Here is a 12,959-nt window from a genome sequence, read left to right on the forward strand (position 1 = left end):
GAACAAAGAATTCAAGCTACACTTAAAGGAGGTAAGACTATATGCTGAAAACATAGGATCCTAAAAATGATCTGTGGTGTTGAGGTGGACCAGAACTGCGTATGTCTCCTACCTGGTGTTTTAAAGAACTAGCTAGTCTGATTTTGGATGTATGGGTAAAGCTAGTAATTGCTTTGGATTGGAAAAGTGATGTTACATCCAAATACGTACAGTGAGACCAGTAGTAAGCAGCTGTGTACTTGTTAGCATCATCATTTAAAAAGGGTACTGGAAGAATTGGGAAAGACTCAGAAAAAAGCCCTTCCCTCAGTTACTTCAAGATCTTTTAGTAAGAGATTTAAGGAACTCTATTTTGGTTTATTTTTAAAAAAAAAAGAGAAGTCACTGGATTTATGTCAGGTCACACAAAAAGATACCATTTTAGCAGGCTCATCAGTATGAGAGAGAAAAGTGACACAAGATTTAAGGACTGGGACTTGAAATCAGAATAATTAAAATTAGTTATCTAGTTGATAAAGATGGTGATAGACCCCTGGAACATATTTTGGTTGGAATGATAGAATTCCCACATTGGTAACAGTAGGACTACACATAAATGCACACATTAATGATGAAGGGTGTTATCCCAAGTGTCTCTCCAGAATTCAGTTCCTTCTCATCTTAGATCAAGTGAGAGAAATGTGGTGGGATCCTAAAAGGCATTTTCAGCCCAATTTCTGCTCTTAACATAGTGAGAACTGCCATGCGTCCATTGTTATCACTCTGGTATCAAGAAAAAAGAAATTGAAAGAGATGTGAACAGTCTTTGTCCTCAGTGAGAGTTTTTCAAATTAAATTGAGGAAAAGGACACCTGTTCTTTCATGCACATTTTTATTTTATGTTAAACAAGATAATCTTGCTTGAGCTTGAACTTCTGTATCTGAAAGAAATGAAGCTTGTGAAGGGAGGATTTGTGCAAAACATAGAATATTTTCTGCAAGCATTATCGATGCAGCTGTTACTCTACATCCAATTACTGAAAGAAGCACATGGTTAGACAGCTTTATTTGCTGCAGAATCAATCTCTGCCTGACTTTTATTACAGGTAAGAGATTAAAACCAATTATATGAAATGATGAGAGGAATTCCCAAGTGCAATAGAAATGACGTCATGTGAGACCATTAAGCAAAGACTTAATTATTAATATATAGTACTTAGCAATTCTGAAAGGTAGAGGGCAAACGTTTTGAACTTGCTGTAGTCTCACATCCATAGCACAAAAAATCCTTTAAGCATCAAGGAGCTTGTATTCGGTGTTTTTCTGCACTCTGTTAATTTCTCTTCATCATTTTTAATAATAGGCATGAGGACTTTACACTTCAATTATTGGCTTTACCAGTCATACGAATATTCGTAAGAATAGACGGGGGTGTCGAGAGGAAGATACCTCTCAAAGCAACTGCCGTGTTTCCGTTCTCTCTGCGCTGATCTTCAGGAGTCTTATTTAACATCTTTTAGGGCTAAGCCTGGAAACCAAAATTGATTGGATATAAAAAATCATGGCGCCAATGATACTAGTTTCATGGCATGTTATTGCCTTCCCTTTGCCTCTTGTCCCGGCTCACCTCTCCGTGGCACAGCTGGTGGGAAGAAGGGCAGACAGCCTGGCACTGGCGGCCGCCCGGTCGTCCCCTCTGGTAAGGCCTGCAGCCCCCCCGCTGCCCCGGAGGCGGGGGCTAACTGCCTTTTCTGTCAGATGTCCGAGCTGATCAACGTCTTAACGAAATTCAGGAGTTCGTTTTTACTCGTATCGCGTTCTTAAACAGGCTGCTTCGGTTTCCTAACCGAAGACCCGTGTAGCCTGACAGTTTTTTCCCCATTTGTATTGTATGGTCTAATCAAATATCTCTAATGTTGCAACTGAATTTATATATATCTATGTATAGGTATACATCTATATATATCTATATATGTATACATGTTCTTTTGTGTGTGTGTGTATCTCTGCCTCTCAAGGAATTGGAGACTTGCAATGGGAGTGCTTAGAAGACTGATAAATGAGGCCAAGTTTTAAACCCGAAAACACCACCACTGAATTCATTCCTTAACAACACACTTTGTGCTAATGGTTAGTCCTTGCCTGTTATTAATCATTATTGCTATGTATATAAGACTGTTAGTCTGTAACACTTGCCTGCTAAATTAACTGTGACTATGCAGTCGCCTGGAGCTGCTGCTGTACAGCTGGCACTGATGGCCCAGGTCCTCATTAGTCTCCAGGGTGAACGTGATCAGGCTGGAGAGCTCTTCCACCAGAGGAAGCGTCTGTCTTCCTTCCCCCCGTCATTGTTGTTGTTTTGTGCTTCTTGCCCCCCCTTCCCTGGCCCAAAGTGGCATTCAGCTGCTCCTCAACTTGGTTTTGCGTTTGCCAGTCATGCCTCTTGTGCTTTGGGCAGGATGCCCTGCCCGTTTTCCTTCCCCCGGGCTTATTTTGGTCTTTATCTTGTAACTTCTGTCTCCAGAGTGCAGCTGTGCAGGCCTGTCTTTGCTGCTTTGATGGTTCCGTTGCTCACTGCATGAAATGCTTGTACGTAGTGTTGGGCTGTGCCGTCGCAGTATTACAGAATACTTGCGTGCTGGTCGTTGCGCTATTCAAGTGTCCTTATATTTGGGTTCCAGGCAAGCTAATATTAACTATACCCAGGTTAATACACTTAGAGCTTTCACAGAGCTTTTCTACTTCGGCTACACTAGCCACAGACCTTGCTCTGTATTACTATAATTTGTAACTCCAGCAAAGAAAGAGAACAATTTCAGATGGCTAAAAAGTTCAAGAGAAATCTAAATTCAGCGTGACAATCTTTGTACATAAAGAACCAGATCTGGTGGACCTGCGTGCCCTTTTTTTGCCCTCAGAACGCATCACCCTTCGGTCAACACGGGGACACTATAGTCTTTCCTTGCAGTGTATTTATCCCACCAAAAGCCTTCTTGTGAAGTCGGTCTGGGCTGTCACCCTGAAGCTGTGGCTGTGCAGATGCCCGGTCCGCGGGGAGTTTGTTCCTGTGTTGTGCGGTGGTGCTAACGAGCATGGGAGCTTGTAATACTGCCTCGCCTGATTCAAACGTGCAAATTGTAGACGCTAAATCAAATGGGGTCAAGCAGAGAATCTGCCTGTGTTAGAGAGACCAAGGGAAGAGTTCTCAGTTTTCTTGGTAATATTTAAATGTTATGTTTAGAGACAACCTTGAATTACCTTTGAGCGTGAATTACTATTTTGTTATCAAAAGTATTTTATTATTTTATTGTTTTCCATGTTATTTTGGAAAGATGCACAGGGGGTGACCTGCGTTCCAACAAGGATATAAAAGTGATTTTCATTCAGTCTCTTAGAAGAGAGGCAAAGTCCCACTGTAAAAATTGAAACGTGAAGGGCCAGGGGAAAAAATATATTCTATGAGGATGCATTTTTTCTTACTGTATCTGAAATGCAGAATGCCCAGTTTTTCTAAGAAAGGCTCAAATACCATTTATGATTTTGAAGGGGAAATACTCACCTCTAACTGGATTCTTTCTGCAGGCTGGCTATCTGAATGTCACTGTCGTAAAGGAGATTGACCTGTCACATCTTCCCGCTTCCTAAAATGTGCAGGTAGTGAAGGTGTAAAATGATTTCTTCTCTGGAATATCTTTTTTTTCTGTGCAATGTTTATTCTCTGGCTGAAGCAGCTTGGACTTCATCTAACGTAAACATACTACACAGACAGAGCAATCTTGTGTCTTTGTATCATATTTGGTAGAGTTGGACTTATCAAATTCTAGACTCACTTAAAGATTCAGTGTTACTTCAGCATCTTCCAGATTATTCCAAGGAACCCAAAACTCATCACTCTAGTACAGGGCTATTCTACTGGAAAAAAAAACCAAATAAATGACAATGTCTAATAGTTAAAGGAACACAGTTCTCCTAGATGTAACTGGATGTTACAGTCTTACCGGTCGTTTTTATTAAGTTATATACATACAGAAGTTGTAAGCAGTACAATAAAATCTGTAAGCTAGGGGACAGACTTCAAGTTCACTTCTTTTGCAGTCGTTGATTTGTCAACTAAAAAAATCTGACTTGGCTGACCAGTACAAAAAACCAGTGCATTGGGGTCCAGATAATTTTAATACACTTTTATAATTTATACATCCTGTACAAGAGAGATTGAGAATTATATTACTTGCTAGTATGTCAAAGTATGGATTTCTTTTTCTAGCTATCTAATTATTTCTCAGTATCCAAGATTTAGTATCGTACATCAATTACTATGGTTTGAAGAGTGACAGAAAATGTTGTTTTGATCCTATACTTATTTTCTTTGAAGGCGCAGCTGCTCAGTTTAGAGGAAGTGTGTTTTGTACAAATATTTGCACGAAGGCAGCAGCCTACCATAGCCATGGGATATTAAGCTATGTACATCGAGATGATCCTCCTCTCCTTCACGCGCTGAGAGTGATACCTTGATTTTTAGCTATATGGGTCATCTTTCAGTAGAAAATGTCTCTTTGCACTGTAATTTGCCTGAATTTATATGGAAATCATAGTGAGAAAATAAATACGGATGAACGTGATAATAGGTAAGTTTGCTCTTCACACGTGTTTTTCAGAAGTGTCTCTGTTGCTGCTCAGTCTTCTATTTTCAATTTAAATTCCACTTTTCCTTCATATGGATCATGAACATTATCAAAGGTAATTCCAGCTCCAATGATTTTGCACACTATTTTAAGTTCGACATTCCTTGTAATGTTGAGAAATTTCACAGCTACCAAAGGATTGCTGTAGCTGGGCTAGGAGGGGGAAAAAAAAAACCACAAACTTTAATTTTACACTACCCATTTAAAAATGAAGTCTTAAAATTAGCCTTCTCCCCAGTTCTCGTAAGATTGCAGAGTTGATCCATACGTTTCATCTTGCGCAAAGATAAAGAAAAGTGGTACCGAAATACACGAGCACCCACCTGTGACTTTTTTCCGTAGTAGGGGAAGTAGTGCAGGTTGAAGGTCCCGTTCACGGGGTAGTAGTCCACCTCCAGCGGGCGAGACTCGTCACCCTGTTCGTAAAGCAAGAGAGAAGCTTCATTGCCTCGGCAATCAGAAGCCAGCCCTGGGCAAGCGTTTTACTGCTGCCAACAGCTGCGTAGCGTCTGTTAAAACTCGAGTTCTGTTTAGCGCCGGTCTTATTTTTATTTTTGAAATAAAAGTGGAAATCTCCCGCTGTTGCTATTGCAAAAAAAAAAAAAAAAAAAAGAAAAGAGGCAAGTGTTCTTTCAGAGCAGTTGTGAATTGAGTGAATGGGGACCTGCTGAAATGTGCAGAGAGCCTGAAGGAGCTGCTCTGGGGTGCGAACTTCACCGCTGGGAGCTGAAAGCAAACGGCAAATGCTCTTCTCTGTGGCACAGAAAAACAATTTTTCAGGTGATTTAAAATGAACGTCTTTTTTTGTTGTTCTTAGGATGTCTGCCGGTGCAAGAAATTGCACAGAACTGAGAATATTCCCAGTATTTGGCCAGAGTGAGCTGATTTCCAGAGCTGCAGAGTAATCTTTCTGGTCGCAACTGCACTTCACTTGCTATCAGAGCTGCAGCGCTTGAGATTTTGGAGACTCGGACCTCATACACTTACCACGTATGTGCAGTCCACCCTTGGTGCAGTGCCATTGCCAGGGAGAAACTTGATAATCTGAAATAGAAAACACACATTTGGTCATTTTGGAGATTGTTTTGAGTTAAAAATGAGCGAACGATTGAGCTTCCGAGGACGCTTAATGTGTTTCTGCGTAAGGCGCTGTCGAACAGAACATCTCCTCTTGTGTACCCGGGTGAAAAGCGATGCCGTGGCTGGATATTTGGGAAGCGGAGGAGCGCGGCGGGTGGGCGCGAGCCCGGCCGGGGCCGTCGGGCTGCGCTCCCCAGCAATTCCAGCTCATTTACCCACACGTACCACTCGCTCTTTCTGATGCCCAGGCAGCCAGGGGTCTCTTAGGACAGCTAATTGCGTGACAATAAAGGAAGAGCTGAATCTCCCTGCTTTTCTTCTTGTGCCTTGTTAGAAAACCTTGGCTTTGGCAGAAACCCTCGGGCCTGTCTGATCCTACAAAAAGAGCAGGGTCGCATCCTGTGGCAGCAAAGGCGAAGGGCGGTAGAGCCCCCCCGGGCACTGCCCACCAGCCTTTCCCCTGCCAGGGCTGGTGTGCAGCCTTGCTGAAGGAGGCGAAGGCGTTTTGGGGAAAAAAAGCCTGTGTTTCGCCTGCTGACATCAGGGGCACAGCTCTCCTCTCACAGTTGGATCTCACACAGATTCTTGAAAATGTCTAGAGTGGAAGCCAAACCAAAAATCAAGTGGTTTTGTCTGTCGGGAACTGGAGGAGAATCTGAGCTCTTCACTTTCTACCAAAATTGAACTAGAAGGCTCAGAATTTTACCTGAAAACAAAAATAAAATGCTTGCGCCTTTGCCTGTGTCCTGAAAAAATGAAAGGAAGCATAGCAGGTTCCCTTTTTCCCTTCCAAAAAACACGTGTTGGTGGTTTGCACTGAAAAAAAAAAAAAAAATCCCGCAGGTTTGAATTTTGGTTTTATAGATTCTACTAGAGATTTTCTTTGCAACCTGGAGAAATAAGGTGAGCGAGCATCGCCTCTCTGAAATCACTTCGGTTACTGTCACATCTTAACGCCTGAGCTGAAGGCACGGGATCGCGGTGTTGCAGAATGAAACTGGTTTACGTACTGGTTTACGTCGGACGAGCGTGCTACGGAGATGCTGCCAAAACTGAACGAAAGGCAAAGCTCTTAGAGAGCGAGTTCAGAGATCGCTTTGCATTCCTGGGGGTGGTGACCAAGTCTCACAATTTCCCCGGTAACTCCGGAGGTCTCTTGGGAAAAGCACATGGATTTGTCTTCCCAGTACAAAGCAGAGGTGAGAGCCCGTGGCAGCCGGCGATGCGGCAGCTCCCCAGCGGGGACTGGAGCTGTCGGGGGGTTTCTCGGTGAATTCTTTCCTGCTCAGCACCTTGAGCTTGTACTTACCCTGTTCATTTTTATAATAAAACAGGGGGTTCCTTCTGGAAATCCAAAAGTTGGATCTGTGATGCCGGAGCAGTTTTGAAGCATATCTGAGGTAAATTTGCAGGAGAGTTTTGTTTTATTCGGGCCGTCAAAGGTGTCCTGGATGAAGTATGTGTCGCTGGTGCAGTTGATGTTGAGATGCTGCGCGGCGGGCGTATACGCTAGATGTGAAGGAAGAAAGAAAAATTCCCCTCTGAAGTTTTTCATATGTAAGTTATGCATCCCGGTATCAGGCTGGTTATATCGTGGGAGACTACTTCAAGAGGAGTTGGGATTAGGTGGCACGAGGAAAGTTTAAATTGTTCGGGGGTTTTTTGGTTGTTTTTTAGAATACCCAGGCAAAGCAAAAAAAAAGAGATCAAATTGAGTTAAGACTGGCAGTTTGCATTGATAGCTCCATATAAATTCATTTTCAAATATAATTTTTCCCAATATGTGTATGAGAAACACAGAAATAGGATATTAAGGCCCAAAAAGGATATAAACGTGTTCAGAGATGAACAGGCAAATGGAGCACCTAACCTGCTTTGACTGTGCTCTCTGATGACACCGTGCAACAGCTTCACAAGGCTCGCTGCGGCACTTCGGGATTTGTACTCATGGACGGTATTAGATTAATTTAGGTGAGACTAATTTTGAAGACCTTTTTTCTTCCCTCTTCCTTCAAACTTTGTTGGCCTATTTTATTAAGGATTAAACAAAGCAAAGGCTCTGAAGCAGGGCACTGCTTTTGATAGACATGTTTACATATGTTTGATTTATAGATTCATGAGGTGATTTGCTCGTCCCTTCCAGAAGGTGCACTTTCCACTCAAAATCTGTGATTTCAGAAGGACAAATAGAAAATGGGAACACTGACTTAAGGTCCTCAGACCTGACTCAGGAGATGTGACAGCACATTTCTTCAATATTACGCGGGAAACTTCATTTTTACCTGTCAGAAATGTCTGAAGAGTTGTCACTAAACCTTCCCAGGTTTTGTTGTCGGATACGTTGTAGTAAATTTGTAGTCCTCTGTCCCCATAAACGTCGGGTCGTAACGTTACACCTTTGTGGGGGGAGAAGAGGGAAGGCAAAGCAGAGGAGAGGTGCCAGGCACAGATTTGTTTATTTAAATTGACAGTAGCAATTATGCTGCATCAAGACTCGTTATTGTAAGCGTGGGAGATCCCCAGGCTTTGCTGGGGAGGATTTAAGCACGTACGGAAACCATTTCAGCTGTGAGTTGTTCCACCAAAACCCTAAAGCCTCCGCTGCTGCTAAATTCTTTTCTTTTCATGTATATCCATGCTGTTATCAGAACAGCTTGCAAAATCATTCCAGCAATTGCACTGGATTTCCCCAGGACTCGCTAACAATAACAGTTACAATAGTCACGTCAGGTTAAAGAAACCCATCGTACTGCAGCGTGAGAAACAGCTTTTGAAAAAGCCACACTTAATATTTTACAGGAATTGTTTTGCCAGCAAACACCAAACTTACTGAACATTGGGAGAGGAAACTTCAAAATACGTCATCAGCATACAGAATAATTTTTAGGGCTACAGCTTTGAAAAAAGTCATTTTTTTCCCTCCCGTTGTAAAAACAAGCTGTTGGCGGGGTGAATTTTTAGCAGTGTGCACTGACGATCTCTCGCTGATGATCTCCCTGGTCTCACTTCATGTCCCAAAAATCTTCATTCCTAATCCCATCTGTCTTTGTCTTGGCCACTGGCACAGCACATCCCAGCAGGGATTCCTGCTCCCCCAGGGACTTTCCATGCTGCCGGCAAGTGCGGAAATACCCACCGCAGGCTGCTCGCCCCAGCACCCCTCCGTCTTGCCGGGCACCCCAAAACCCTCTGGGATTTTTGGGGGGCTGGAGCAGAAACCAGGGTTTTCCCAGGGGCTGACCCCTGCCCGTGGGGAGAGGAGGTGCCCCGCAGCCCGGGGAGGGCTTCTCCACTTGCAGGGGACTGCTACACGCAGGCACTGGTCGTCTCAATAGCGTGATGAAATAAATGAATATATATTCATTTATATTCTATTTATTATTATATTCTATTTACTATTATTTTTGTTTTATGTCATATATGTTCATGAATATATTCATATATGTTTTAAATATATAAATATAAATATATATAAATGAATAAATAAATGCACCGACTTTTTTTTTTTTAAAGCCTAAAAGTGCTTTCAGGCAGAGGTTAAACTTTGCAGGGATTGTTTGGGCAGAATCCACCTGATTTATTCCACATTTGTCTCTCCTCACTCCCAGGCTCTACCGATGCCTCCCAGCCCCACGCAGCCTGGGGGGTTTAATTCCCCCCGGGGCAGCAGCCGGCGGGACCGTGGCAGTACCTGGGGATTTCAGCTGGTCCTGGTAATCCGGCTCGTATGGATTCACCGTCCTCATTAAAGAATAGATGGAGAGCGCGAACAGCCCCGACATCACCACGTAGAAAGCCAGGTAGTACAGGCTGATCCACACTGTGGAAAAAAAAAAAAGAGGGCAAAATCTCATTTTTCGGGCAAGGCGGTGCAGTGATCCCTCCGCGGCCGGGACCGTCCCGGCAGCAGTGGCCGTCTCCTTTCCACCCTTGGTCCCAGGGAGGTTTTCCCTGCGAAGGGGCAGGTGGTTGGGATCTTTTTCTCTACACTCAAAAGAATATTCTCTGAGAAAAATTTGGCTGTAAATTTGTTCAGTTTTACGAGGATTTTTGAAGTAGTTGGTGCTTAGCTCAGATTATTTAAAGCTTAAAAGATTGTGTGGCCTCTTGAAGTAACTTCACGTCTCGAGACCATTTATCTACTTACTACGCGTGGACTAAGCGGCACAGCCGAGGTATCTCCTCAACAAAACCAAGTTGCTCCTTGTGTTGGATGACAGATGTCGGTACTTCAGGTGTGTTGGATTTAGACCTCACTGCCTTTTACAGCTGAACTCACCTTCAGCGAAATGCGTCATCTTGCTATTTTATTCAGGTGTGAGATGCAGAATAGTGCTGGGTTTTTGTCTGTGTGGGCATAACGCGTCTTACACGTGGCTGGTGCCCTCCAAGCAGCCAGGGGTTATTTTGGGGGGGCCGTCAGAAACCGCTCCCTGTAATCGCGGGCGCCTCGTAGCACCTTCTTCTCTCCAAACTGAAAAAGCTCACATTTTGGTTTCATTTTCTGTAAAATTCTGGTTTTAAGAGTGGCCAATAAGCTACACTCGTGGGCTTCACGGTAGACAAAAATGACGTGGGAGCTTGCAGCTGCGGTCTGTGGGAAGAGCAGGGACCTTCCTCGCCACCGTCAGGGCTGCCCTTCCCAGAATGTCGATCAGAAAACACAGCATCGTTGTAGGCACAGGTTTGGCTACCGGCAGGGAGACTCAGCTGAAATATGTACTAGCACGCGGTGATAAGAGAGAAGATCTACTGAGCAGACAATAATTTAGAAAGGAATTTCGGAAAAGCAAAACATCTTTCCAGAGAATTGGACAAAACCCACCAATTAAGCAAAATTCTCCGTACACCAGAACCCTCTTTAGTCATCAGCGTCAGAACCACACTGTAACATCACCCTTAGCTATTAGTAAGTTACCTGTTAAAGTTTTGTCCTTTTGAAGTATTTGCTCCAAAACCAGTTTAAAGTCTTCTTACATTTGCAGGAACTACTTGGATCAATGGTTTGATCTAATTGATTCGGCTTATAGGGCCACCCTAGAAGTGGCTCAGAAGCATATATGAGAACTGGTGGCTTCAACAATTACAACACATCTGCCACCATATTATGTCGCATTCATTAGGATGACAACCCCCCCCAAGGTTTTTAAGCATACCAGAAGGAAAAGAAGACCCTCGCGAGTGAAAACCTACCCCAGTTAATTAAGGTCCTTCCCATGAAGAGCTTTGTCTCTGGATTCCAGACAAAACGACGGAAATTTTCCATCCGTTCGCTGCAGGTCTTTTTTTCATTTAAAGTTGCCATTTTCTCACAAAATTTCCCTAAAACACGTCCTCCTCAGAAACTAAGAAATTCAACCGGTGCCCAAACAGTCGCCCAAGAAAAACACTTTGGTTTTTATACCTTCTTCTCGGCTGAAGGTCACTGAGGTTACTTCCTATACCAATGAAAGCCCCTGCTCACCATTATCAACCAGCAGCAGATACCCTTCTTTATAAAGGGTGTCGATAATGCTGGTGTTGAGGCTGGCAAGGAAAAGTTAGCTCCTATCAAATGCCCTTCTCCTTTCTCTGGACTGCCTTAGCAGATCGGCAGAGTTACGCATTTTGCCGAGTGCCCGTGGGGCTTGCGATAGACTCAGTGCGATAGCTGTTATCAGAGCAGATAAAGCGAAGGAGAACTTGTTTCTCTCTGGGTTTGTGGGTTTTTTTTCCGATTAACCTGCAAATAGTGGCTATAACTCTCCCAATACAACCTGTAGCTATCTGTTGGGATATAGGGGATGGCAGCGGGAGTGAGGGGGGGGGAACGTTTGCCTTGTTGGGCAGCTGGGGAAATCAGGTTCGACGTTTTTCTGTTTTGTGCAGGAAATGTTTGTAGGAGATCTCTGACAATGCTAACTCAGCTTCAGAGTACGTACGACAAAAGTTTTGCCGTACGCCGAGGCAGAGAACGTACAGGGGTCGGTTAATTACCGACGGCTCCGGCGTGTTGAGAAGCTGGTGCCCAGCCCCGCGCTCGCTCTGCGCGCAGAGGAGCGGGACCCAAAATCCTCCCCAGCAGCTCCCCGCGGACGGAAAACCGAAAGGCGCTCGGCACACGGCAGAGCCGAGGAGTTCTCTGAACTGCCCCGCTGCAAGGGGAGCTTGGGTTTTTTAGAAAGCCCTTCCAGGCTCGCTGGTGCCCTTGTCGAAGTCGTTCGCTAACGCTCTTGCTCTCTTATTGAACCCCGGTAATGTCAAACCCCCAAATTGCCCCGTGAATTCGGCAGGGCCAGGGTTTCATCCCTTTTAACTGGGTATATTGGCGTGCCCTGCCTTTCTCTCGCTTCACGGGACGCGTGGTGGGGGCAAATCTTTAAAATGGGCGCATATGTAAGGGTAGCCGGGAGACTTTGGATTATTTGGACATTGAGAGAGCTGTAACCCAGCCTGTCAGCTGGAGTAATATGGCGGGGTTATTCTGTCAGCTAAATAATGCTGAGTTTCCAAACGCAGAGGGAGATTTCATGTGCTTTTCTGCCTCAGATCAGACAGTGTGATAGTTGAGCGTAGTAGCCACCAATTTGGGGTGATTTAACTTGTTTTCAGGTGATGAAATAGGAGTCAGGCCAAGTAAAAGAAAAATAAGATTTACAGACATTTAACCAGTCTGTATGCCCCCTAGAAAGGAGAAGAGGGTGAACAAAAAGGTACTTTCAGTCATTACACCATGAGCTGACTGATATTCAGGACAAATGTCGTTGTTTTTTTGGTTTTTTTTTAAAGTTAAAATAAGACAAAGAGATTGGGCAGTGGCCTGAAAAGGATGAAAGCGAGACAGGTGCCCAGAGGTGAAGAGGGTTGTGGAGGTTCCCAGGTAGCAGTTTCAGAAATGAGAGCAGAGGCGTGAAGGGGTCGGGGGGAAAAGCAGGGAGGGATGTCGCAGGTCTTCGACGGGATTTGACTTTTTCTGTGCTGAGCAGGAGCCCTTCGGGTGGATCCGATGCAGGGGAGCAACTGGACTTGGTGAGATGAGGAGTGAGAGGCTTTCTGAAGAAAAAGCATTTTCTGCACTGCTGGCAGAAAGGTGATAATTTAACAGTACACGGACTTCAGCAGGCAACTAAATCTAACCAACAAATTAATCAGTAATAACGAAATTAAATCCCAAATCGTGTTCAAAAGCCAAATGTTGTTACTTCTGTTTTCACAGCGTGAAGAGGGTGTGTGGAAATC

The 12,959-nt window shown here is 44.1% G+C and overlaps 1 protein-coding gene across 1 annotated transcript; it reads right to left on the reverse strand.

The window, feature by feature from the left end:
- Window positions 1–4,565: 4,565 nt before the first annotated feature.
- ATP4B (ATPase H+/K+ transporting subunit beta) lies at window positions 4,566–11,338 on the reverse strand. The gene is given in 7 exon segments (XM_041119420.1): window positions 4,566–4,814; window positions 4,985–5,077; window positions 5,649–5,705; window positions 7,051–7,250; window positions 8,024–8,137; window positions 9,433–9,561; window positions 10,935–11,338. Coding segments are annotated over 7 exon segments (954 nt in total). The 5' UTR covers window positions 11,047–11,338.
- Between the last annotated feature and the right edge of the window lie 1,621 nt (window positions 11,339–12,959).

Source organism: Aquila chrysaetos, chromosome 23, assembly GCF_900496995.4.
Source record: "Aquila chrysaetos chrysaetos chromosome 23, bAquChr1.4, whole genome shotgun sequence".
NCBI lineage: Eukaryota > Metazoa > Chordata > Aves > Accipitriformes > Accipitridae > Aquila > Aquila chrysaetos.